This window comes from Camelus ferus, chromosome 12 (assembly GCF_009834535.1).
Source record: "Camelus ferus isolate YT-003-E chromosome 12, BCGSAC_Cfer_1.0, whole genome shotgun sequence".
Taxonomy (NCBI): Eukaryota; Metazoa; Chordata; class Mammalia; order Artiodactyla; family Camelidae; genus Camelus; species Camelus ferus.
In genome coordinates this window covers 43,361,227-43,387,519 of record NC_045707.1, presented here as the reverse complement: position 1 = coordinate 43,387,519, position 26,293 = coordinate 43,361,227, and the positions used below count along the sequence as shown (strand labels likewise).

The following is a 26,293-nucleotide window of genomic DNA, read 5'->3' as shown; positions in this document are numbered from 1 at the left end:
TCTCCCTTGGCCGTGGTGTGTGGGCCGGGGTTGGTGTGGACTCCTGGCTTAGCTGCACTTGGCCGCACTTGTGCAGCTAGGGCTTTTGTGTCCGGCTTTGGTTTTGCTTTGTGTGTGCGAGTTTCCGCTGTGCTCCGCGGCGTAAGTCCCGGCCGGGAGCCGTGAGGGTTGGAGGCGGCAGCGCGGATCCCCCCCCACCCCCGGGCGAGGAGCGAGCGCGCCGGCGTGAGCGGCGGGTGTGAGGGCGGCGGGGAAGGGGATTCGCCGCCGAGATGCCGGAGTTCCTGGAAGACCCCTCGGTCCTGACGAAAGAGAAGTTGAAGAGTGAGTTGGTCGCCAACAACGTGACGCTCCCGGCCGGGGAGCAGCGCAAAGACGTGTATGTGCAGCTCTACCTGCAGCACCTCACGGCGCGCAACCGGCCGCCGCTCGCCGCGGGCGCCAACAGCAAGGGGCCCCCGGACTTCTCCAGCGACGAGGAGCGCGAGCCTACCCCAGTCCTCGGCTCCGGGGCCACCGCCGCGGGCCGCAGCCGCTCCGCCGTCGGCAGGGTAAGGATGCCCGGCCGGGTCCACAAAGGCGGGCGTTTAGCGGTGGGCGCCCCTCCTCCCCGCGCGCTGGCAGCCCTTCCTCCTTGGCGCCCCCTCGGGCCTCCTCCGCGGCGGGGCTGTCCGCTCGCGCGGCCAGGAGGGTGGCCTCTGGGTCTGCGGACGCTGGAGTCGGCCCCTTCGCCGCAGGCTCTGGGACGGGAGGACACGGGAGAGGAGAGCCCCGAAGTTGGGGCCGCGGGGTGCGCGTCTTGGCGGCGGCGTGTCGGGAGGCGTGAAGTTAGCGTTTGTTCTCGGGTTTCGCGAGGGTGACGGGCGCGCGCGAACGGCTCGGTGTTCCGGGACCACCGGCCGCCGAGAGTGGGTATTTCGACTGGGACTTAAGATCCCTTCTTAAAAGCCCTGAAGAGGGTCCGCTGTAAACGGCTGTAGGTTACGTTCGAGCGTTTTCCCGCTTTATTAACTGAAATGACCAGTAACCGTGTCTCAGAGCGCTCCCTGGAGGGCAATTTGTGACATACTAATATCTAACCAAAATTTGAACTAAGGAAATTCCCGCCCTTTTATGCTTTTGCATATGGAGGGCTTTTTGAACCGTTTATGTGTTTCTTGTTTGTGTTACACTTTACCAGCATCTCTCTAAATTAAATGAGCATTTTAAAATACATCTTTGAGCGGTTATCATAGACGCTCAAATACGTGAAGATTCTAGTTACTAAGGGCTTGGGTTTTAGATTTTGATTGTTATTGTTTTATTCCTTTTGGTAAATTTGCATGAAGAAAAGAGGGACTTCGGAATCAGGAGAAATGTTTATTTCATGACATTCTGCTCTGTCAGTGTTGCAATTTGGAATATCTAATCCCGGTTAAATCTCAGATTGGCTCCAGCAAATGCATATTTGATTTGAGAATAGTTCATTTTTTTTGTTCTGTGGGATTTTATGTGCTGTTTTGTAATACGAATCTGCCTGATTACCAGGCTTCAAATCATAATAGGATATATTTAAAACTAGTGATTGGTGTAACGTACAGAGTGCTTTGTAAAACATTGAAAGTGGAGCTTGGAGTTGTTGATACTGATTACTAGAATAACTCAAAAGTACTTCTTTTAAAGTTATGTTATTTAACTTTAGTTTTTAAAAAATCTGATGTTTTTTCTGGACTACCCAGATGGACATAAAAGACACAATAGACATGTAGATTTAAGCAAATCTTAGCTTGGGTTCTAGAAAAGTTGAAAACGTTTATGTCTTAAATCGGTGCCAGGCATATAGTAGTGCCAAATAAATATTTGTTTGATAAATAAAAGACCAATCGCACCATATTGTTTCTGATGTTTTGTTTTTGTGGGTTTGAAGAAAGCCACTGCACTCTATTAAGCAGAAATTTACTTTTGAAGTAAAGCATATCCCTTATCTGTTTTTCCCTAACCCCTCTGAAAAAGAAAGTAATATTCCAACTATTTTAGTAAAAATTTGATTGAAAATGAAATATTTTCCATTTAAGTCAGAACACTTTAAAAAAAAAAACGGCCTTCTATAGAGTCCTGATTTGGTCTTCTGTGCAGATGTATCATTCTTGAACCATGGAAGTATTTGGTTGTATGTTTATGATAGGAGTATTCATTTTTATTTTGATGATTCTTTGTCAGCAGAAACAACCGTCTCGATTTAGATGTTTTTCCTTCAACTTTTTCTAAGAGCGTATGTCCCAATCTACCTTGTGTTTGGGGTGTATGAAGACCTGAATGTTAAGATTTTTAATTTCAGTTCAATTATCTAATGTTTTTGAGTTCCTGCTATGTTCTCTTAACTACAGGAGTTTGGTTTCCGCAGACCTGCCAACCACCATAGTTAAATTCTAGGATTATCTCAATAAATTTCTGACGTTATCCAAATTAGCACCATGCAAACAAGCTCGGTGTGGAAGGAATTAACGTTTTAAGAGAACTTAGTCTGTCCAGTAGCATGCTGAATCCTTTGTATATCTCATTTAATGTTTCAGTTCATATAGAGAACTATTTCATAGCCCTAGCTTTAAGTTTTCTCTACCTTGAGTTTTTAAAACTCAAAAATGTGTGCCCTGGGCTAAGCGCAGTGGTGTCCAAAACTTGAAAAAACATAGATGGTCAGTAACATTTTCTGCTTGAAAGCACATTAGGTAAAAGTCAGTTTATAATTTAAGGAGTTGAATAGACTTTTTATCAAGCATAGGGAAAAAAATGTTGATTTACAGGAAAATAACCTTTAGGCCATTTATAATAATTGGAATATATGAAATTATTCTTCATGGCATATTCCTTTTATATATACGATATTTTATGTTCTATTGTTAGCCCCATATGTAATTATAATATAGAGTCACATTTCTTAAAGAGTATAATCTAGGAGAAAGTCAAATTATGTTTGAGAGTTTCAGATAAAGCAGGTTTTTAAAAATGGTGATGTTTTAACATTTTAAAAGAAATCAAACATTAATATGGATTTGGCCAAGGACATGGCATATACCTTCTATTTAAACATGAGTTTATAAGGAATATTTTTATTTAAAGGAGAAATTGTTTCATTTTAGCCATTGTCATGAACAGATTCACTTGGTGTGATAGGACAAAAACATGTGCATGTTCAATTTTGGTTTTAGTTTTTAGTTTTCTTATTTCTAAGCTTATTTTATGCATCTTGATGATACTGGTGTTTCTTGTGTTGAAACTATCAAGATTATAGACAAAAAATAAACATTTACAGAGTTGATGATTTGCCTTTTAGTTCCAAGGTGCAAAGCAATGTAGCTATTTGGAATCCAGTGGAGAATAACATACTTGAATGGTCTGATCTGGTGAATTATGAATTCTTAACAGGAAATATTTAATGACATGGAACAGAACGGTAAAGAGTAAAACATAAATTGACCACCATACTCTACAGTAAGATGTTAAGTTTACAAATTTAGAATTGTAATTGTTCAAATTCCAGGTCTGCCTTTATTCAGTTGATCTTGAACAATGAACATTGCCTCAGATGCTCAATTTTAATCTGAAACAGGAATAATCCAATAGCTACTCAGGATTGGGGGTTACACGAGGTTGCATTTGTGAAGGTGTCTAGAGCTCAGCAATTACAGCACATACTACTATTTACAACGTGATTACTGAATTTTGTTGTCTTTATTTAATACCAGAGCAATAAAGTGTTACCATAATGTGTTCAGAATTAGATGAGGTTAATTAGTGAAAATGATATATACATAGTCTCAAATGTTAACATATAACTTAGTATGCATATTGCCTGAGTTAGCTAAACAACTTTGAACTTCAATTTCCTCTCTTATAAAATGGTAATATTAGTATCTTTCTCATAGGATTTTTAGGATTTAATAAGTTAATACATATAAGGCACTTAGAACACAACTTGGTACATAAATTTTCAGTAGAATCTTTTAGTAATTGTTATACATCAATATCTTTGCTGCTAATGGTAGAGATTTAAATAAGAGTGGCTCATGGGTGATATCTTAGAACTTTTGGATTTTAAAGTTGAAAAAGACATTAGAGGTCATCTAATAGTTGGGAAGAAACTGGAGAACAGTGCCTGGCATACAGTTGCTACTCGGTATTTTTGACAGAATGAAACTAGTAAGAGATTACATGATTTACTTAAAGGAACAAAAAAGCTCTCTGGAGGCAAAAATCAGTACAACTAATGGTTTCTTCTTCCTGGTTGAAACTGTTGTCTTGATCATTGTATATACCATACTACCTGTTTCACAATTTAAGTCTTTGTTATTTCTTAATAAGAAATTAACTTTTTAAAATAATTGGTTTATTTTCTCCTCACCAGATGGCACTTTGATTCATTCCTTCAACAAAACATCTATCAGGTGTCAGGCTTTTTTTCTTTTAAGAGACTTGAGATACAGTATGATGGTGCTCTTGCTTTCTGTTACCCTCTTAAATGCCACATCCAAAATCACCTGAGCTACACAGTAAAATACAGATTCTCAGGCCAAAGATTAGGGCTCAGAGTGGGGTAAGACTTGGAAATAGAAGTAGCTTTTCCAAAAGTTTTTTGAGGTTTTGATAACAAACTAGACTCAGGGACTATTGCTCAAGGAGTTTACCATCTGGAGAAAGTAGAGCATATATACAAATAACTAATAAAAAGTAAACAATGTGGTAAGAGTCAGAGACAGATTTCTTGAAAACCTCAGGCTGTTTCAAGAAGTTGAAATTCCTGGATGTTTGGTTGATAGTAGAATTTGAACATTCTTATGATGAGAGGGTTTTGTTTTTTTTTTTTTTCCTACAGGTAATCTGTACCTGATTCATTTTCTTTTATTTCAAGTATTTATGTTATACAGTGGAGTTTTTCTTCCCAATCTGCCCACGGTTTTTGGAAAATTCAAGTAGGTCACAGTGTTAGGTCTGTTTGATTTTAAAACGTCTTCTCTAAAGAATTCAAGAATTTGATATCTAGAACTCTTAGTCTCTAGGCATCTATTTTGACATCAAAGTATGGGTTACTTAAGATTTGAGCCTGATGATCCTAGATTAGTGCAATATTAAAGCCTTCTGAAAGTACCCTCAGTAACTTTTCACAGACATTTAAAAAATTATATTAAAAGATTTCTCTTGAATTGACATCATTGTTCTTATTATGTTCTTTATGTGAAGTATTTCACATTTTTATTTGGTTGAAAAACAAATTCTAGTACATGAGCAAATAATGCCTGATTTTTTCCCCCCTCTCAGCATCATTGGAAAGTAAGCAGCCCATACAAACTCTGATTTTCACCATTTAGCATAAAATATTTCTAGGATGCAGTATTGACTCTTCTGCTTTAAATAGCAGTTTGGGCCTACATTGACTTTGATGTTTGTGGCCATTATTTAAACAGCCATTTATATTCAGTACTATGATGCTTTCTGGGATTACTGAGGCATTTGTAAAGCTTTTTGCCACAACCCTAAAAGGTAACCATACTTTAGCTGTTTAACCTTGGAAGTTTATATAGTTTTTCCAGTAAATAATGCCATTACTTAAATTATTTTAAAAACTGCCTGCAAAATTTCTCTCAATTTGTTCCATGTTCTTTCAAGTAGTCTTAGTGAAATTGTCATATAGACAAAGTTGTGTCAGCAGTGATATGTAGCCATAAAGTCTGACTTTCTTTATGGGTCAAAAACTGGCTACTAAAGTCACAGTATTACAAGAATAATATTCTTTTGGGCTTCGTAAGTTCTTATATGCTTGTTTAAAGGAAATCATTTTTATTCATAACATGTATAAACCTTTATAGTAAAGTCTGAAACTTTCCTGGACTAATTTAAACTTTTAAGGATCGGTGAAAAGCCAGTACTAAATTGTATTTACAACGGTCTAGATGAAAATATTTAGACCCAGACTTTTGCTCTTTTGAATTTTTGATGCTATCACCTCTTTAGATAGGTTAACCAAAATTGCCTCTTTTAATAGTAATATCTAAAATTTGAGTTTGGGCTATTAGGTTTGTATAATTATAATTGAACTTACGAAAATGTCCTCAAATAATGAGTTGTTCTTAATTAAATTGCTAAGCCCTAATATAAGTCAACTTGAAGATGAATTTGCATGTTTATTATATGCAGTGTTATCTGCATCATAAGTGAGCATTTTTAAATTCATGTGGGAAATGATAACTGGACTTTGTTTACAGAAAGCCACAAAGAAAACTGATAAACCCAGACAAGAAGATAAAGATGATCTAGATGTAACAGAGCTCACTAATGAAGAGCTTCTGGATCAGCTTGTGAAGTATGGAGTGAATCCTGGTCCTATTGTGGGTAAGTTGATAAAATTTCGTAAATGTTTTTAGGAAGCAGTACCCCAAACTGTGTTCCCTCTTGTCTAGCAGGTAGAGTTTGGATTCTAAAGGCCAGTCTCTTATTAATCATTTATATGACCGGATCTTAGTTCCCCTAACTATAAATGAGAAAAATGAGAGAATTGAACTAGGTGATCTTCAGGATTACCTTTGTTGAGATTGTTTTGTAGTGTGCTCACATCACACTGCTTGGTGAGATATATACAGATTTTATATGATGATTGAGGAACATCTGAGGTAACATAGCTGGCTAAATTAATCCAAATCAGTAAGTTAGTGACAGACTTGTTAATATACCTCAAGTTATTCAGTTCCCAGCATAGCCTCCACCCACTTTCAGTTGTCATTAACTTATAAAAAGTCTTGTCTTGATTGGAATTTAAGAATGATAACGGTAAAAAACAAACTGAAAAGAGGAAACTTGGAACTAAATACCTTGGATTTCCATCATTTGGTTACTGTTAGTTGGTGAGTTTCAAGGCTGATTGTGCATTAATTTTGGAGTGTTGGCAGTAACGTCAACTCTCTCAACTTGGAAATTGAGAAAGTTCTATTTGATCTTCTAGGTTATATAAAATTTTGAACACTGGAGATTTGGGGGTTTGTTTTTACCCAAATAAGAATTTAGAATTTTGTTTTATTTGATGTACTGCTTCCAAATAGATGATAATAAGCCTGTTAATATAGTTACCAACCAGCATTTGATACCCTTTTTACATTTTTCATTTAAAGACACAAAAGGGAGATGCTGAAACTGTATTGTGTATCATCATCCATTAACTTACATGTTGCTATACCAGTTTATTTTTCCCTCCAGCTTTATTGAGGTATAATTGACAAAAGTTGTACCTTTAAGGTATACAACTTGCTGTTTTATTATACATACGTATTATGAAATGATCTGCGTTATCAAGCTAATTAATATACACATCACCTCACATAGTTTTATGTGTGTCTATGTGGTGAAAGCACTGAAGATCTACCTTCTTAGCAAATTTCAAGGCTATAATACAGTACTGTTAACTATAGCCCAAGCTGTACGTTAGATTTCTAGAACTCATTTGTCTTGTATAACTGAAATTTTGTACCCATTGAACAGCGTCTCCTTGTTCCCCCTCCCCAGCTGTTCATCTTAAGACTACTTATATATAACATTCTGAAATATGTGTTGTTTCTTAAAAATATATTCATTGCTTTATTCATCTTATGGAAATCAGGGAAAGATATACACCTAGTGTAAAACAGAAGGTAAAAGCTATTTTTGTTTTTAAATTGTCATTGATGTTGAAATGTATTACTAAATTATTTATAATCAATTTTATTTTGTTATCTAATTGAAATATAATTTCTATTTGTAACATTTTCGTAAAAGGTTTTTTTACTGCAACATAGTTATATTTAAATATGACTTAATATCTTAAATTTACACAGTGTTATGTGTCAAATAAATTCATTTTGTATACTTTTTTTTCTACTTTTAAAAAATGTGATTCATAGGACTTTTCCTGTAATTAAATTGCCTTTTATAGGCATATTAATATCTTAGAGTTAATAGGGTTTTAATCATAGTCATTCATAGGAGTACAATCTGTTTATAAAAGTGATTTTTCTATAAAGGCAAGTACTATTATATATTACTAAGAAATTATACAAAGTTAAAAGCTTTTCAGTCAAAAATAGTCATACATTGCTCTTCAGTATGTGATCTATAATGAGACCTATGTATTCCATGTTACTAAAAAAAACCTGTTATAATTATGTATTAAAGTCCCAGAAAAAAAACGCATGTTTTAGAAAAGAATCCATTATATAGTATTTTTAAGCACTTGATTTTAGAAAAGGAAACAGTGAAAAGTAACATTTTAATGTTTTTAAAGATAATGTCTGAGCTGGATCTTAAATAATACAAGTACTAAGCAAGTTCTGCCTTAATACAGGAACAACCAGGAAGCTATATGAGAAAAAGCTGTTGAAACTGAGGGAACAAGGAACAGAATCTAGATCTTCCACTCCTTTGCCAACAATTTCTTCTTCAGTGGAAAATACAAGACAGAATGGAAGTAATGACTCTGACAGATACAGTGACAATGAAGAAGGTAAAATTTTAATGATGTTATTAATAAAGCATATAGTCAAAAATCAAAATTTTTCAGACTCATAAGATACAGTAACCATGAAGATAAAATTTTCAATAATATTACCAAGATACATGTAAATTTTGTTCACATCATTAAAGTAGTCCTCTAAGTAATTTGATTTAAATACCTTCTGTTGAGAATTCTAAGAAACAAATGTCAAATTTTTTTGTTACCTAAACTGCCAGGTTATCTTTATCTTTTTTACTGCAAATCTCATTTTTCTAATAGAATAAAGTATTACAAATAGAGACAAAGTTTCCCCACTTACCTCTTTCCAAGTATCATCTCCACAGAAGCAACCACTATCATTATTTTGATGCTTAGCTATCCAGCCTGTTTTTAAATACCTTTTCATATGCATCTGCCTAATACATTGTATTGTTTTGTACTTTAAAAAATCTGTATAAGTGATTTCATGCTAAATTTGCTTTCTTTATTCTGTAATATTAAGATCTCTTATTACATATGTCTGATTTATCATAATTATATATAATAGTATTTACATATGACATGTTTTCTCTTGGTAAGCATTTAAATTTAATTTTATAGTTTTTGCTAGATGATGTTATTTCAAGACAGCTTTCTAGCAAATATTTTGACATTTTTAGACTATTTTAAGAAAATTTGGCCATGGTATATAAATATTTTTGAGACTAGTACATGAAATTAATGACCTTTTAAAATTTATTATTTATAAGAACAACTTAGTGCTTATAAACTTTTAATTCATATGACTTCTTTGTTAATTTCATGACTATTTAATGACTCAAATTGCTTATATCTCCATGAGCACTGCCTGCCAGGGCACAGTCTGTCAAATTGGTTGTTCAGAGTATGAAATATAGTCTTTTCCTTCGACAGCACTATGTTAGCAAAGAGGCAAAGAATAAAGTCAGCTTAAACACAAGTAATGCTTAAACTTCCTGCCTCTTTTGCCTCTACAGGAAAGAAGAAAGAACACAAGAAAGTGAAGTCCACTAGGGATTTTGTTCCTTTTTCTGAACTTCCAACTACTCCCTCTGGTGGATTTTTTCAGGGTATTTCTTTTCCTGAAATCTCCACCCGTCCTCCTTTGGGCAGGACTGAACGACAGGCAGCTAAGAAAGTACATACTTCTAAGGGAGACCCACCTAGGGAACCTCTTATTGCCACAACCTTGCCTGGCAGGGAACAGTTGCAGAAATTAGCCCCTGGAGGGAATTTGTTTATTTCCTCCAAGTCTAGCCATAATAGATGTTTAGAGAAAAGTTCTTCGACATCTTCTCAGCATGAACTCGCTGCCATGTTGGTCTCTGCTGCAGCTTCTCCTTCACTGATTAAAGAAACCACCAGTGCTTGCTATAAAGACATAGTAGAAAATATTTACTGTGGAGAGAAAAGTGGAATTCAACCGTTAAGTACTGAGAGGCCCCATGTTTCAGGTCAGTCGATTCTCCCCAGTGAAAGGAAAGCACTAGAAGAGTCTGAGAGATCACACATAATTTCTCCACCGCTTGCTCAGGCAATCAGAGATTATGTCAATTCTCTGTTGGCCCAGGGTGGAGTAGGTAGTTTGCCTGGGACTTCTAACTCTACACCCCTGCTGGATGTAGAAAATACACGGAAGAGAATTGATCAATCTGATTTTCGAGAAACTGAATCCCTGTCTCCTCCACGAAAATTACCTAGACTCAGTGAAAAGTCAGTGGAGGGAAAGGATTCAGGTTCCTATGTGGCATTTCAAAATATGCCTGGACCTGAAGTGATGTCTTCTTTTGCAAAAACTGTTGTCTCTCATTCACTCACTACCTTAGGCATAGAAATGTCTATGCAATCTCAGCATGATAAAATAGATGCTCCTGAACTGTCTTTTCCCTTCCATGAATCTATTTTAAAAGTAATTGAAGAGGAGTGGCAGCAAATCGACAAGCAACTGCCTTCATTGGCATGCAAGTATCCAATTTCTTCCAGAGAGGCAACAAGGATATTATCAGTTCCAAAAGTAGATGATGAAATCCTGGGGCTTATTACTGATGCCTCTCCACCAACAGGTATTCAGGCAGTTTCCAACGAGTCCTGTGATAAACAGTTGGACTTAGCACTTTGTAGAACATATGAAGCTGCAGCATCAGCATTGCAGGTTGCAACCCATACTGCCTTTGTAGTTCGGGCTATGCAGGCAGACATTAGTCAGGCTGCGCAAATTCTTAGCTCAGAACCTAGTCGAACGCACCAGGCACTTGGGATGCTGAGCAAAACATATGATGCAGCCTTATTTCTTTGTGAAGCTGCCTTTGATGAAGTAAAGATGGCTGCGCATACTATGGGATCTTCTACTTTAGGTCGCCGGTATCTCTGGCTAAAGGATTGCAAAATTAATCCAGCTTCTAAGAATAAGCTGGCTGTTGTTCCCTTTAAAGGTGGAATGTTACTTGGAAGAGAAGGATTGAAAATAATTAAAAAGCGTGGAAATAAACACTAATAAAGTTAACAATAAAGACATCTATCTTATCTTTGATATGGGGAACTTGGCAGCTTAAGGTCTTTTTAGTTTCCAGAATAGGCTGGTATCAAAGTATCGAGCTTCTGCCTATTAACTTGCAGTATAAATTGCCTCCATATAACTGCCTCTTTTTAAAGTTGCACAGACAGCATGATAACGAACAATTTAAAGCTTTTCTTGATCATTTTTTTCCTCAAATAGTTGTCTTTCCTATTTTAAGATTTTACAATTCTTCAAAACTAAGAAAATTCCATTAACTAGATTATAAGTAGAATCTTCACAGTTTTAAATAACTTTTACTGAATAACTTTTTACTTTCCAGAACGTGTCTACATATTTTCTCTTATTTTGTCACTTGTGTTTTTTACTTACGTTTATAGTATCATTCATAATATTCACAATCAGTGCAACTCAGAGTGCCAGTCTATAATATTACTGATCCACAGACAAGATAAGCAATACACTAGAATTTTAATCTAGAGATTCTTTTTAGATCAGTCAATGACAGGGTTTATTTTTGTGGTAAAATTTTATTGATAGAGGAAAATAGGGTGCTAGTTTATATTCTGGTGCAAATGCCTTGTTTCTTCATGGACTGGTAGTGAACAGTTCATGGACCACACTGAGAAATACTGCTGTAGACCAAGTGTTCTGGGATGATTCATTCTCACCATCACTGTAGTTTGCCAGATAAACTAGATACTGGGAAAAGATGGGACTTTTTTTTTTAATAGCACTTTTAATGTATGTTGTAATTCATGGATGATTAGACAATCTAAAATTCTGAAAGCAAATTTACTTTTTTAAGTCATAAGAAATCATACTATGTCCTAGTTTCTTTGTGTCTATATAAAGCAATATATCATTCTCTGTTTTCATTTCTATGATTGTAAGATGAGAGTCTAACTAGAGAGGCATTTGATAATTGAATTTCTTTGTATTTTTATGGAAAACAGTAATATTAAGTATAAGCAAAATATAGTCCCTTGGGTACTTCTAGTCATTACTATATTCTTAGACTCTACGTGTCCATCTTTGCAGCTTTCTGGGAGTAATTTTATTTGTTATTTGTCTTCTGAAATGTACATGTATACATGTACCTAAGTGCTATGTGATTTTTTTTAATGTATTACTGTAGACTGCTTCTGCAATTTCAATAAAGTTGTTAAATTTGAACAGTTTTGTGTGGTCTCCACAAACATGTTGTGTGTGTGTTTTATTCTTGGAGTTGTAACAGTTAGGTATTTGTGGATGGATATCCCTTTTCCATTTCATCTTAGAAACACACTTAACATTCCAGTGGTATAGCTGAAAATATTCAAAGTATTATGTGGTTTTTCTTCTGTTTGAGGACCATGTGTTTATTGGCTACTGGAATTTGTAACCAGATGCTTATTTGTTTAATCAATTTCTGCCCAACTATTTTTGGGTTCTTTACTTTGTGCTTTCTAATTATTAGATTCTGAGTTAACAGACATAAGATTTTATAATGCTTAAGGATTGTCCCATAGATATATTAATAGACCCATTCAAAGAAGTATTGGGAAGTTGAGGGTGGAGTTGATGCCTTAATCTTAAATAAAGATTGAACTATTTGAACTAACATGGTAAAAATCACTATTCATCTTTGGGAAGCTTGCAAGTAGACTAGAGAGACTAGTACTAGACTAAATAGTTAGCAAGACATAGCTGTCCTGACTACTTTTTAGCATGACTGTATTGAATTCATGCAAAACTAAGGTTCTGTTTAAGAATTAACTCCATTTCTGTCTCTGCTAAGAAAGTAATCTAACTGAACTTTTTGATAATGGAGAAGTTTTAGAAGTGACAACTGACAATTTTGCTGTACTACGATAAATGGCTTTCACAAAAATGTGGAAGCTAAAAGTTTTATTAGTCTCTTGAAAATCTAGCCCTTCAAATGGTGATAAAATCAAGACTAGGAGAATGGGATATTGAAGCCTATGAAAAGATACACACACACACACACACACACACATATATAGTATATATGTGTGTGTGTGTGTGTGTGTGTGTGTGTGTATTTGAGTCATGGTAATAGCCATCATGGTTACATGCTGAGTAATATATATGCACTGGCTTCTGTTCAAAGAAATACTACCTTATTATGGGGAAAAGGAGAAGTGATGTGTGATTGGTTGTAGTTTTCTGTGAACAAGTTTCCTCCTTACCTCTTCAGTTGTACCCAGGGTTTTTATAATCACCAAAAAAAGTGGAGAGACTAAAGCTGTACTTGTGTATATTGTCATTGCACTTATTTATTATTAGAAGTTTGATACCATAAGGTGGTTTTTCACTCTTAAAATAGCTTTTTCCCTTCCATATTCTAAATTTTAATAACTAACCTTTGTTTACATAGTAATAATGCACAGTGTGGACAAAAGAATGGTAACAACTGTGTATTTTAATGTTCTTTTCCCACATCTAACATCTAAACTGTGGGAGCAGTTTGAATTCACTGTATGTTTCAGGCTATTAGTCTCAGAAAAAAAGAAAGGAGAAGAAATATGAAAAAGTAGTGATCAGATTAAGGAGTGGGGGAGATAAACAAAATTGAGTAAAATAAGAATGCAGAAGGAAGAGTTTTTAAAGACAGAAATCGCAGTTAACTAGTTCTGGTCTATTGAGGTAAAACTAGTAGACAGACTTACCTTACATATTACTGTGCCTAGAAACCAGGGTTCCAGAGTAATGTTGGGATTACATTATGGTTTACTGCGTACTACAAAGAGTAATGATTTCTCCGGTATTGTTTCTAGACTCTAAAATAGAGCTCAAGCTTGAGAAGAGAGAACCACTAAAGGGCAGAGCAAAGACTCCGGTAACACTCAAGCAAAGAAGAGTTGAGCACAATCAGGTATCTTTAGCCTTGTGGTTGCTGTATTTGGGTATAAGTAATCTCCTGAAACACTAATTTGCCTGTGTCTTTGCCTTTGGTTAATGGTTGATACTCAAATTCCAGCACACTCAAAGTGTTCATTCCATTGTTCATTAAATGGCACTAGAAATCTAAACTTTGTGTGTTTTGTCAGTGCTGTAGCCTGTGCTTACTGCAAAAGCAAATGTTTAATAAATGCCTCGTTTGTGTTTGATTCTGTGCTAAGCATGGTTCAGAGCCAGTCATACTGCTTTTTAAGAGAAATATTTAAAAAGTGGAAATGCTGATGCAATTCTGATACAGTTTTTTAAAAAGCAGGGAAGAGTTTTACACTGTGTCTTTATCTCTAGATTTTTGATTTTGCTTTTACTTTTCACTTACCTTATATTCTGTGGCTTTCCCCTCAACTCCAAAGCTAGTCTGGTCCTAAGACCATATTTTTCTTTCCTTATTCTAGATGAAATTTTACCTTTGTTATTGTGGATGAGGCAAGATTCAGTTTTCCAAAAGGGAAATGTAAGCAACTAAGAAAAAAATAAGCACAGGAATAAATGAGCTCAGTTTATAGAGAACAGATTATTGACTAATCTAGCGTTAATTTGGCTGATGACACTTTACAAGTCAGCTGTCCCTAAGGTTGTTTTCTTTATCCTTTTCTGTCTAGCTAGATTTGTCTAGTTGGCTGTTTATCTTTTCCATCTTCTCTTTGTCATTTTAAAGTCACACATCCTCAGCGGAAGTGTTCTTGATTTCTTAAGCCATGTCTCTCTCTCTTGGATTGATGTAGTTAAGTTGAATTTCAGAACTGTTTGTTAGAAATGAGCTTCATGACTATATGGAGAATGTATAGAGCTTTGAATGAAAAGATTTTAATACTGAACAAAAGATTGGAATAACATACTTTGTTGTCATTTTGTCTAGTACTGTTAGGGAGGAGCTGCAGGGGCATGCTGAAGAATAAAGAAATAACAGCAAGAGGAACAAGGAAAGTCAGTGAAGGACACTGAAATAGACAAGCATGGAGAATTTGGGTCTAGTTTATGAAGGCAGGATGATACAGTGCTAGCAAGAATGTATTGACTCGACAAATAATAGGTTAAAAAAGAGAGGAAGGATGGTATTTAAGATGGTTTAAGGGGTAACTTTTTGACTTGGAATCTAAAGGATAAATAGTCAAAGGAAATTAGATTTAGATGACAGGCAGGATTAGACAATGGCCTTATTATACAAAATTTAAATCATACAGAAAAGTAGTGGGAAGAGTTTAATGACCCTTCAGTCACAGAACCTCAACAGTTTTCAACATTTTACCAGTTTGGTTTCATCTTCACCTGCACCCTCCAACTTTTTAAATTCCTTTGGTTTTTTTTGTCTGTTGCTGGAGTTTGTTAAATCTCTGACATATCGTTTCACACATTAAAATGTCATTATTTCAGTATATATCTCTAAAAGATAGGAGCTTCTTATTTACATATATATTAGATATGAAGCATTATTGATTTTATTAGGTGTGATAGTGGCATTATGCATGTGTGTATAATAATTCTTTCATATCTATGTTCAAATTCCTCCAATTTCAGAAATATCTCTTTTATGATTGAATTATTAAAGCAGGTTTCAAACAAGCTTTACATATCTTTTGGTGTTTTTGTTTGTCTTTTTAAGTCTGTAACTATTTCCCCTCCCTCCATTTATTTGGTAAACCAGGTTAGTTCTCTACAGAATTTCTCACATTCTGGACTTAGCAGATTGCTTCTTCATGTAATTTAATTTGCCCTTCTGTACCCTACATTTCCTATAAACTGGAAGTTAGACCTATAATGGGGCTGTGCAATAGACCTTTCTGTGATGACAGAACTTTTTTATCTGCTGTTCATTATAGTAACCACTGGCCAGCCACACATGGCTATTGAATATTTGGAATGTGACTTGTGTGGCTGAAAAACTGAGATTTTAATTTAATTTTAATTTAAATAGCCACATGTGGCTAGTAGCTACCACTTTGCACAGCACAGGTCTAGAGGGTTGTTTAGATTTGGGTTCAGTTACTTTGACAAGAATATTTCATAAATGGTGTTGTGGCTGTCACATTGCATCATTTTAGAGGCGTATGATGTCTTTTTGATGATGGGAAGATTAATTAGTAATCGGTTCAGATGTTGAAAGCCTGATTCATCCATTATAAAGTTACACATCACCCTTTTATTTAATGGTTATGACAACAATTTTTTTTTAATTTTGTGGGGGTGCGGTAATTAGGTTTATTTATTTATTTTAATGGAGGTACTGGGGATAGAACCTAGGACCCCGTGCCTACTAAACACGCATTCTTTATCCTCCATCCCCATGATTATTGCCTAGATCCATTATTTCATTTGAAATTATAAAATGGTGGTTTTTCTCATTCTCTCATTCCTTTACATCTATAACTGGAATTCTTTTATAAAGAACTTTCCTTCGTGAATTGCTTAGTTACCTTGAAATAAAATTCATATAGGAGAGCCAGGATAAATGCTTCCTTTTTGCCTTTTATTTGCCAGTTTCCAAATTAAAGTGTCCTAGTCACTTTGAAAGATGATCAGTAAGATCTTTTTACTAGCATTTTTTTTTATATTTGATTTATGATCAACTGCAATCATTACTCTTTTTTTGCATTCAAATTGTGCCATCTTTAGCCACTGGAAATTCTTCAGTTGGTTCCTCTATCCTTTTATTGACCCCATTTGTCTTTGATACTTTCTTATTTTCTGGTAAGATGTCCTAGACTCATGTTTATTTTCTGCCCCTTATCAAATCAGCCATTTTTCCAAGAAACCCTAATTCTTTTAATAGAAAATATTATTTGGAGAATGCCTACAGTCTGGATACTAGGGCGTTCATTCCTACCATGTTGTCATTGTTCTAGGTTTTTCCAGGAGATAGAGCTAAGAGTACTTATTTTTCAGAAAGAGAAAATGTCATGAATTCCTCAAATGTATGAATGCAGGCTATCTAACTTAAGGTGTTATACTTGTACCTCTTCTCTTATGCTGTCTTGGTTCTTAAAATAATATTGTTACTTATGTAGTTTTCACTGTGTATATATGTCTAAATAATACAGTATTACTACTAACAATAAAGCTACTAATTGCAGTTTCAGATTTTGGGGGGCAGTTTTTCTTCAGGATATAAAATCAGAATACTGTGCTTAAAAAGTCACATGAAAGAATTTTTTCTTTTTCTTTCATATTTATTTTAAAATTGTTGAAGATATACGTGTGGTTTTATTTACGCAAAATAAGATAAGAGTCAGAAATCTGGCTTCTGTCTTCCTTCTATCCATAGGTGGTCTTTTTTCTTTTTTTATATTTTTAATGCATTTTTTTAAATGCATAGATTTATATATTTACTTATGCTCCCCTCCTTATATTAAAGGCAGGCTTCTGTCTTTGTGTTTTTACTCTAAACATACCCTAGATACCACTCTATATCCGAATATAGTATAGCCATCTTCCTCCTTGCTTTGTACCACAGCATGATTGCATTTTATGGATGTACTGTAATTTATTCAGCCACTTTCCTTTTGGTGCATATCTGGATTGTTTTCAGTTATGTGCTGTTCTGAATAATGCAAAGATGAACCAACAAACAGCCTTTTACATGTGTCATTTCATATTTTAGCCACTTTATCTTTGGGAAGTCTAGAAGTGAAATTAGGTAATTTTCCTAAATGCTACCAGATTCCCCTGGATGAGAGTTGAAGCATTTTGCATTCTCACAAGTCATGTATGAGAGTACCTTTCTGTAATAAAGGACTATGATGCTTTTTTTTAAAACTTAATATAAATAACCATATTGGTCATGTTTTACCTAAACTGATAGTTTGATAGTTCTTCAAAGTAAGGTGGCTTTTAAGTATCCTGACTATTTCTTTTTAACCTAGTTCTGTGTAAATTTTTTGTTTAAAGCTTATATTTTTACAGACTGGAATTTATAGCCTCCTATATAACCCAGTTCCTGCATTCTCATGTGCCTCAACTGCTAATATCTTCTGAATAACTTTTTACCTGATAGGTTTCTTTTGTTTCTTCCTCCTGTTGTCTCCCTGATAAATTGAGGTCTTTCTATAGAACATCTTCTGAAAATAGATGACACTGCAATTCTTACTTGGGCCTCAGAGCACATAGCAACCACATTAACTACAAATTTTACATAGCAATGGGTTTCTTTTCAATCAGTAATTGTTTGGTCCATCTTACTAAGCAGTTACAACACTGAATTACAGTTTTGTTATTTTTTTATTTATATTTCCTTCTCAAAGTCACTTGTGTACAGTATTCTGGTAGAGAAATTTTTTTTTAATCTTCAGGATATCTTTTCTGGTTGTGTGAAAGATAATCTATTAGTTTTCTGTGACAATGATTAATTCTAAATTAGACAGATAATGACAGTCAAGAAGTAAGAAAATTGGTTGATAGTCCTCAACCAAAGAATTTAATAAACCTGAACAAAAGAAAGCATAAGTGTCCTTCCTACCCCTGTTCCCAGCCATTCCCACAGGCAACCAGAGTTTCTTGTGTTTTCCTCCACAGAAGAAAATAAAGAATCTTTAAATGGAACTTGGCCTTTAACGTCAAATATAACAAGTTAAAATGTAAACTTTTTTTTGTATTAACCATAATAGTTTCAATAGATGTTTGGTAAAATTTTTGATGGAGAGGTTATTTCAGTTATTTATTAAGAATAAAACATAACAAATGGAAAGTCCTGGAATTTGGTAGATAACCAATTTTAAGGAAAAAGTATTTCTCTTCTACCCCCTTACGTACCTTCATGGACATAGATAAAATATCTAGTGTTTATATTACATTAGTTGCATAACTGATAACTTTATTAGTGCTTTAAAGTAATGTTTTTAATTCTTTGAAGAGTTTTAAAATACTGAGTATACATTGTTAATACCAGATAGACTGTCAAACTAGAATATTGTAAAAATACTCTCACATTATTTTTACTGACACTGAACAATTGATTAAAAAAGAGGAAGCAGTGTTGTGAAAGTAGTTTTAAAAAGTACTTGGCTTTGAGATGCATCATAAGTTAGTTATATTGTCTTAAACCAGTTGTTCTCAACCCTGGCTGCACATTAGAATCCCCTTAGGAGCTACAAAATTTATGCCCAGGCCCTTCTGGAAGAGATTCTGACTTAATTGGTCTAAGGTGGGGTTGGGGGTATCTGGTATTTTTAAAAAGCTTCCCATATGATACTATGCCACCAGGATTGAGAACCTCAGATTAAAACTATTGTTCCTTTCTATTCAGATAATCAGGAATTTAATTATTATATTAGTAAGCATCTATTATATATGTGTGTGATTTGTTTACAAATTTGTCTTTTGACTAACATTAAGCATTCATTCAAGAAGTTTGTCTTAATTGATAGCAGAGATTCCGATTGTGAGTCAAAGGGGAAGCTCTTAAAAGGTCAATCCCAAATATAGGTAGATACAAAATCAGATGTTTGAGACTATGTCTGTACTTTATGGGGGTTGGTAGTATTGCTTCCAGCCAAATTAGCATATGTATTGGATGATTGCTCTTGTCCTGAGATAAGAGTCTTTAAAATTAATAGACACTGACATGGATATAAAAACATCAGATATCTAGATAAAATATCAGCTTGAAAGTAAAAGTGACAATATAAGCATACTCTAGTATAAGGAATCATTGATGGATGTCCTCTAGTTAAAAGAATTTGAAATCATCATCTGGTAATAGTGATTTCAAAGTTTGAATAACTTGATACTTGGAATTTAGAATCTCAGGCTTCTCAGGCTTAACTGTAGAGCTACTGAATCAGAATCTGCATTTTAACACAGGCTTCAGGTGATTGATACGCAGTTTACAGTTTGAGAAGCCCTAGGCTGGTGGTTTTCAAACTATTACGTGGGGACTGCTAAATTATTTTTTAAATGAGGAAAAATCAGTTGGCTTTTCAGGGAGAAGTAAATCTGGAACTGGAAGGGAACAGTGTTCTCTTCGTATTTTCTTTCTGTAGTGAGGAGTGAGTAGCACTGAGGCTTGGCAGTGACATTTTAGTCTTGCCTGTTCATGAAAGAGATGACCATTACGTTTTTGATGCTGCTCAATTTTATCTAAGATGAGTTTGACACCTGGGAATTTTTAAGTTGAGATAGTTGTTATGGATTATAATTGAAACTGATTCTATTTAAATAATCCTAACCACATGAGAAGAATAAGGAAACTGATTTGTTATATATAACAAATGACTTCCTTACAAGTCATGATCAGCCTGCTTTTTTGTTTAGACAGCTGTGATACTAGAGTGAGATAGCAAAGTACAAGTCACAAAAGAAGCCAGTGATAAACTGATGTGCTTCCCAGCTCCCCTCACTTGTATTGTAATAAGTGAGCTATGATTGGACTCTAGTGTATTTTACCATACTTGAAGTGTTTTCAGATGCCTACATACCTGTTCAATCTACATTTAGAAATATTTTGAGGGCGTAGCATTATTTGCAAATGCTGGCATTTGGAAACTTTTCATGGCTTCTCAGTGTGCTATTATGGCCATTATTAAGGTGTTTGATGTTAGAATATGACTTATTAATGTGTCGATGCTTGAATAGAGCTATTCTCAAGCTGGAATAACTGAGACTGAATGGACAAGTGGATCTTCAAAAGGCGGACCTCTGCAGGCATTAACTAGGGAATCTACAAGAGGGTCGAGAAGAACTCCGAGGAAAAGGGTGATGCAAGGCTTATTGCTTAGAATTGGGTTTTCAGATTGGTAGGGATTTAGTGATTATTTTATATTTATTGTTTTTGTTTTGTTTTCAAACTAACAGGTGGAAACTTCAGAACATTTTCGTATAGATGGTGCAATAATTTCAGAGAGTACTCCCATAGCTGAAACTATAATGGCTTCAAGCAACGAAACCTTAGTAAATATGTTTCATAAACTATACAAGTGGTATTCTTTGTAAATTGTCCTTTAATTAGAATTGGGGAGGTGGTAAATTCTGGCAAACCTCAGACTTACATGTTTTAAACATTTTAAATTCATTTTCCCCATATAATTCTGAGTTTTAGAATTTTTCAGTATAGCCACTTTAATATATTTATAATTCATTGTTCAAGAATTCTTAGTAATATAAGGGTACTTTTCTGCTAATATATTTAAATAATAAGGCTTTCTTCACATGTGAAGCACAGAATATATTTATTTCTAGGTTCTGTTTCCTAAATTTTTATTAAGAGAACATTTCAAATATTACAGAAATCAAATACCTTTTTTTCTTTTCTTTTAACATGTCTGTTATATTTGGATAATTCTGAGTCTGAATAATTTGAATCTTGGCAGGTTGTCAATAGGGTGACTGGAAATTTCAAGCATGCAGCTCCTATTCTGCCAATCACTGAATTCTCAGACATACCCAGAAGAACACCAAAGAAACCATTGACAAGAGCTGAAGTAAATGAATAAAATTTAGATCGATGCTATCATTGATCTTTTAATGAGGAAATATTTGTATTTTGTTTTTTGGAGTGGGAGGGAGTAGAGCTTTCTTTATTGGGCAGTATGTGTGTTTATATGTATGTATATATTATTTTAAAAGCACACTTCTGTTAGTGACAGTGGGAAGTAACTAATATAGTGTGACATGCTAATACTGTCCTCTTGCTACTATGTGCCTCTTTAAGTTCCAGTTTTCAAGGGAGTGGTCATTTGTGTGCTAATAATATGTTCTCTTTGTTATGGATGTAAGATGAAAGTGTCACTGGGCTGTGGGGGAAGCTGTACTATCTTTCACTGAGAGATCAGATAATGGGGCTTTAAAGTGACTTTGTATGATAACTGAATTGATTAACTCCTATACAATTAAGCTTTAAAGTACTAACTGCATGATACATTATAATATTACTGAATCTTTAGCAAAGATTATTTTGATCTGGGTATAAAGGTAATTTAGCAAAACAATCAGGTTGTTTTAAAAATTTGTTTATTTAGTTAAGAAGATTGAATTGACTTTGTAGTTTAAAACATATACTAAAAATTGCTAAAAGATACATCTTAATTTGATGTCTTCTATATTTGATCATTGATTTTATTACAAAATTCTTAACAGAGGAAGAAATAATGTACCTTTAATGTTAAATGTTAATGAAGAGTATTGAAGGGAACTTACACCACTATATTAGCAGTACTGAATTTTGTTTTATTTTTTAACTTATTTGAATGTGTGACAGTCCTTGTTCCCTCATCCCCACTACATTAACATATTTTTACATTGAGGAAATCTGAAGACAGCCTTGGAAGTGTATGGATAATTAAGTGATAATGAAGTTAGAAATGGCAGTTGTAAAAGTTGGATAGACTTAAGTGCGTTCTGTTCTCTGAAACTTCTGTTTAGAATTATGCTTTAATTATTGCACATTTACACTAATTTTTAACTTGTGGTTGTTTCTTACTAGGTGGGAGAAAAAGCAGAGGAAAGAAGAGTAGAAAGGGATATTCTTAAGGAAATGTTTCCCTTTGAAGCATCTACACCAACAGGAATTAGGTATTTAGATACATTGAAACAAGTATTAGTGTATTCTGCTAGTATTAGGGTGTTTTATTCATTCATTCATTCATTCCCACCTTTATTGAGGTGTATTTGACATGCAAAAATTGTATATACTTAGGGTGTACAACATGATTTTATGTATGTATATGTACACACACACAGGAATTTTAATTTTTAATTCTTCACAAAATTATTGTACCTCTATTCTCAGAATTAAACCGTTCTTTTGGGAACACTTTAATTCTCTAACTAGTTCATATTCTTGAAAGTTGAACCAGTTTCAAAATTAGCCTTGTTAAGCTGAAGGATTGTAAACAAATATTTACCTAGTATTTAATTCTTACTTTTAAATCTAAACTGAAAGCCAGTAAGAAGGAAATCATTTTTATTCCTGGGTTTCTCTTTTCTAATTGAAAAGACTGCTTTTAGATATTTGTTGAATTGTTTCCTGACTAAAGGCATCACAACCAAACTACCTTATTTTTTCCTCTTATTTCCTAAATATGTTAGCCTTAAAAAGCCTTTAACAAGGCAGATTCAGAGAGTATTTTATCAATATTCTGAATAATATTTTCTAACAAAAGATATGCACCTAATTTTTTAAATGAAAATGTATAAAAGTTTTAAATAGGTTGACTGACCTCACTGTTTTTATTATATGACAGTTTTTCTACCATTACTTCAAGAAATGTGTTTAGAATTAGGAGTGGTAATGACATTTTATATTATTTATCTAAACCATGATTTTATCTGATATTTTCCTCTTTCTCCTTTCACTCCCAACAGTGCTAGCTGCCGCAGACCAATCAAAGGGGCAGCGGGCCGGCCGTTAGAACTCAGTGATTTCAGGATGGAGGAATCTTTTTCATCTAAATATATTCCTAAGTATGTACCCTTGGCAGATGTCAAGTCAGAAAAGACAAAAAAGGGACGCTCCATTCCCATGTGGATAAAAATTTTGCTCTTTGTTGTTGTGGCCACTTTTTTGTTTTTGGTCTATCAAGCTATGGAAACCAACCAAGGAAATCCATTCTATAAGTTTGTTAATAATGAGTCTAAAAAAGCCAATGAATGATATCTCTGGCACATTCAACTTGGTCTCCTATTTTTAATAACTATTAAAAAAACATTTGTGTATACTTGTTGACTCAAGAACAAAAAATAATGTGATTTCACCTCAGTAAATGTAGTATTTCATTGAAAAGCAAACAAGAAATACAAATGGACTTCATGTAATATTTTGGACTTTGGACTAGTAGGAGATCACTTCGTGCCATATGAATAATCTTTTTTAGCTCTGGAACTTTTTTGTAGGCTTTATTTTTTTAATGTGGACATATTTCTTTTTTGAGAAAAGTGTATATTGTTTTTGTGTATTTGGGAAACAAGAAGGGCAAACGTGGTAGTATAACGTGAAGCTACACACTTAAATACTTTGAATTCTTACAGAAAAGATTTTAAGTATTCTCTGCTGAATAAAAACTAGAGATATGTGAAACATGAAATTCCGTAAGAGAAAAAGTAACTTGGCTTGTACTTTTGTAACTGCAGCAAAGTTTGATGGTGTTTATGGGGAAAAGTACAGCGATAATCTCTTCTGTAACTTTTATTAATAGTAATGTTATTGTTGTAGCCCTATTGTACTCACTTTTTAAAAGATTTCTAGTATCATGAATGTCCTACTTCAGTAAGACCCATTTAAATGCAGTTGATTTTTAGCAGGGATCTTTCAGTGCAACTTATATATGTTTTAGAAAACTGTTAGCTGGCTGTACATGTTTTTAAAAGCTGTTTAGCTCTCTGTAAGTCTGTAATTGGAAACTTGTACTTTTTATTTACAGCAAACATTTATTCTGTCAATCCAATTTGTTACCAAAATATTTTTAGATAAATGTGTGTGTGTGCACGTGCACATGCATACTTAGAAGTTAGACATTTTAAACATCAGTCTTAGGTCCCATTTGGACTCATTACTGAATTATTTTCTGTTACTGAAAAATTTTGCCAAGTTTCCCCAACATAATTTGATTTGAAAGTGCAAAAACTATTTGCTTTTAAATTACATAGTAAACTTGTCTTGGATGCACAGTAGTTAATTCATAAATTTACAGACTCTGAAATTGAGGTGGGCATTATGATTTTTGTTTACTCTTGAAATGGTTAACTCTTTGGTTGATTTATTTTTTTAGCTAAAACTTACCTCATGTATAACAATAGATAATTGAAATTTCAGTAGAATCAAGTAAAACAAAAATTTTGAACTTACTCATTTGAGTTTTAACTTTACAGTCATTCACCATAAAGTACATTAAAAATGTAAGTTATTTTTAAATATCATCTGAAATAAAAAGATACTTTTTAAACAGGAAAAAGCTGAAAATGTATATTTAAATCAGCACACAATTTTGACTTTAATCAGCCCTCACCTGATCTGTAGCTTTTAAATATTTTGTAGATATTTTTCACTCACTTAGCAATTGACCAGAAACATTTGTAGGTCTGGTCGCTGCAAACACAGTGGGAAACTTACTCCTAGCTCAGAAATGCTTGCCTCTCTGAGTAAAAGTGTTTCTTTGAGATGAGCCACAGAGGGGGCACGTTTTACTCAACTTTGCCTCAACAGTAATAGCTATCTACTTTTACTTTGTTTTTAAACTTTGTTTACCATATTGTTCTCAATCTTTTGCTTATAATTTTAAATTGTGGGAGGCTGCATTTAGTGTTCAGAAATGTGGAATGATAAATCAGATGTAATATGTATGTGAGATCAATTTTCTAATAGGAAAGCTATGGTCCAAAATAGCAAAGTAGAACCAGGTAAAAACATGTAGTCTTTTTTTTTTTTTTTTTTTTAATGCGTAGTTGGTCTTTTGTCTGTGTCTGTTTTACTCCACTAGAATAAATGTGTCCTTGATGTAAATGCAAAGCATTTCTTCCTGATTAAGATTGTAGATGTAGGCTTTATAATTCAATAATAAAATAGTAATTAACCTCTAGTTTTGTCATTGCAATAAATACTTTTTGAATAGCACAAATTTTAAGATTTCCTGGTAACATTTTATATGTGATCTTTATGGATTGTTGAGTTTTAGTTTTCATTGCAATCTACCCTTTATGTTTTGCTTCTAATCATTGTTGTAATCTGATCCTCATTTGTTCATACGTAAGTAGTGTATAGCCATTATACTCATAAAATGATGTAGGGAAACTCTCAGAGGCACCTCTCACTCTACAGTATAGCAGCTACTTCATTTCAGTCTCCATTTCCTTTTTTCCCTCAATTTTCCTGTCTTAGTACTTATCTGTGGCACTCGTGATTGTTAGCTTTGCTTTGAGACAAAGCAAAGATTTTGCTGTGGTATATTCATCATGGAACTGTGTTCAAGGTGAAAATGCCTTTATCTTTCCATCATTCATGTGTCCCCCAAATGTGACTTAATTTAAATTAGTGGTTCTCAAAGTAATATATACACTGTAATCAATTTGAAAGCAAATGGCATCAAAGGCTTAAAATGATAAAGTATGCTTTATTGCATGCTTACTATGTTGCTAGATACTGTTCTGTGCACTTGATATGTATTGACTCACTGAATCCTCATGATAATCCCACGAAGTAGGTATTTTCTTATTCTCATTACAAATGAGAAAATTGATGCTTGGAGGGGTTAAAAAACTTACCCAACTTTGCAAAGCTGAGAAATAGTCTGTGCATGTGAGAATGGCAAAGAGGACCTAAAAGACTAATGCTCTTATATATAGACTCTGAACCACTTCTATTCAGCCGTGCTCCTTCCATG

General features: G+C 34.3%; 1 protein-coding gene and 1 long non-coding RNA gene across 6 annotated transcripts in view; one reads left to right on the top strand and one right to left on the bottom strand.

Annotated features, from left to right (window-relative positions):
- The first annotated feature begins 1 nt into the window (after position 1).
- TMPO (thymopoietin) lies at positions 2-25,492 on the top strand. 5 transcript variants are annotated; one of them, XM_032493578.1, is made up of 9 exons: positions 9-551; positions 6,240-6,366; positions 8,345-8,503; positions 13,808-13,905; positions 20,556-20,675; positions 20,775-20,870; positions 21,290-21,400; positions 22,402-22,490; positions 23,283-25,492. In XM_032493578.1, the coding sequence occupies exons 1-9, from the start codon at positions 273-275 to the stop codon at positions 23,569-23,571; spliced, it is 1,368 nt and encodes a 455-aa protein (XP_032349469.1). In that variant the 5' UTR covers positions 9-272; the 3' UTR covers positions 23,572-25,492. The 5 variants fall into 5 exon arrangements, with proteins under 5 accessions (XP_032349468.1, XP_032349469.1, XP_032349470.1 ...); XM_032493579.1 differs by lacking the exon at positions 20,556-20,675; XM_032493580.1 differs by lacking the exons at positions 20,556-20,675; positions 20,775-20,870.
- LOC116667714 overlaps positions 9,781-26,293 on the bottom strand; it is a 36,903-nt gene continuing 20,390 nt past the window's right edge. Inside the window, exon 4 of the long non-coding RNA XR_004324716.1 lies at positions 9,781-9,910. This is a non-coding gene — a long non-coding RNA (uncharacterized LOC116667714). The remainder of the gene's footprint in view (positions 9,911-26,293) is intronic.

Bases quoted from the DNA above. Each gene is read 5' to 3' on its own strand.
- TMPO (XM_032493577.1), top strand. From the start codon at position 273: ATGCCGGAGTTCCTGGAAGACCCCTCGGTCCTGACGAAAGAGAAGTTG. The intron at 552-6,239 runs GTAAGGATGCCC...CTTTGTTTACAG, and splicing joins GCCGCTCCGCCGTCGGCAGG to AAAGCCACAAAGAAAACTGA. The intron at 6,367-8,344 runs GTAAGTTGATAA...GCCTTAATACAG, and splicing joins GAATCCTGGTCCTATTGTGG to GAACAACCAGGAAGCTATAT.